This window comes from Phytophthora infestans, genomic scaffold (genome assembly GCF_000142945.1).
Source record: "Phytophthora infestans T30-4 supercont1.25 genomic scaffold, whole genome shotgun sequence".
Taxonomy (NCBI): Eukaryota; Oomycota; class Peronosporomycetes; order Peronosporales; family Peronosporaceae; genus Phytophthora; species Phytophthora infestans.
In genome coordinates, this window is record NW_003303734.1 from 121,784 (window position 1) to 123,040 (window position 1,257).

Here is a 1,257-nt window from a genome sequence, read left to right on the forward strand (position 1 = left end):
CAGATATTAGAGCGAAGCCTTATCACGTAAAACGCTTAAAATGATGTTATTCTCAAGTGTCGTGGGATGGAGTTAACTTTGCATTGTAAAGTGCTGCAAGTTAGTATGAAGAGGCTACTATTGTAAATCATAGGGATCTTGAAAATGCAAGAGGCTTTCAAAACAGTTTTGATGAGTTATGGATGTGGATAAAGATGAATTTATCATCGGACGTGACCTGTTGACTTCTTTAGGAATTGATGTGGGCCGTCAATTGGAGCAACTTGCCTCTCACGTGGATGATGAAACGAGTGGAGACCCTTTCGAGTTGAAAGTTGACGAACCCCCTGCAAATTCCAGCCACATGGCCAGTGACGAAGAAGTACGTGCTGTCGTTGAGGTTCAAATTGAAAGGGCCTGAAGAATAGATTTCCACCTGACAAAGTGGATAAATTGCGAGTGATTGTGCACATGTATGATGTGTGGCGCTTAAAGCTCCGTGACGATCCGCCTGCTCGTGTCCCGCCGCTCGAAGTGCGTTTGAAGGAGGGGGCCAAGTCATGCAAATGTAAGCCCCGCAAATATCCTCCGCATGTTCGCCAATTCTTACGGGAGTTTAACACTATGCTTGTTGAACTAGGATGGATCTACGAGAACCCTACAAGCCGGTGGGCAAGCCCCGTATTGCCCGTCAAAACATATCAAGATCTCATGGCTATGCGTCAAACTACGGACTACCGCGAATTTTATTCAAGTAAGACATTATGGCTTCTGTAATGCCGATACTTTCATTGATGATGGAAAATGTACCTGGGAAAAAACATTTTGGACTTTTCGATTTCATTAAGGGCTTCTGGCAGCTACCTCTTGCCGAGTTCTGCCAGGAATGACTTTCGTATATGACTAATGAGAAGATCTACACTTCACAACGTGTCCCTCAAGGTTGATGTGATGCTGCGATTTACTTTCAAAAGACAATGGAGAAGTGTTTTGCTACGCTGCTCTACAAACACCTTCTAGTATGGATTGACGACCTGTTACTCTAGGCAGAGGACACCGACACGTACTTAAAGAAACTAAAGAAATTGTTTTCGCTGCTGGACGAGCTCGGCCTGAAGCTCAGCGTGGAGAAGTCCAAATTTTACCAACATGGTGCGGTAAGCTTACCAATGCGCCCGGTGTGCGCCACGACCCTGCCTGGATTGAAACACTCCGTGCAATGCCATATCCTAGTACGGCGGGAGGGGCTGCAGCAGTTCCTTTGCGCCATAAACTGAA

At 45.8% G+C, this 1,257-nt stretch overlaps 1 protein-coding gene across 1 annotated transcript in view; it reads left to right on the forward strand.

Moving 5' to 3' along the window:
• Positions 1-178: 178 nt before the first annotated feature.
• The window catches only part of PITG_12906 (uncharacterized protein), a gene marked incomplete at both ends in the record, with an annotated part of 2,702 nt that continues 1,623 nt past the window's right edge, over positions 179-1,257 (forward strand). The window contains 2 exons of the mRNA XM_002900417.1: positions 179-361; positions 1,026-1,136. Coding sequence (XP_002900463.1) covers positions 179-361; positions 1,026-1,136 — 294 coding nt within the window. The remainder of the gene's footprint in view (positions 362-1,025; positions 1,137-1,257) is intronic.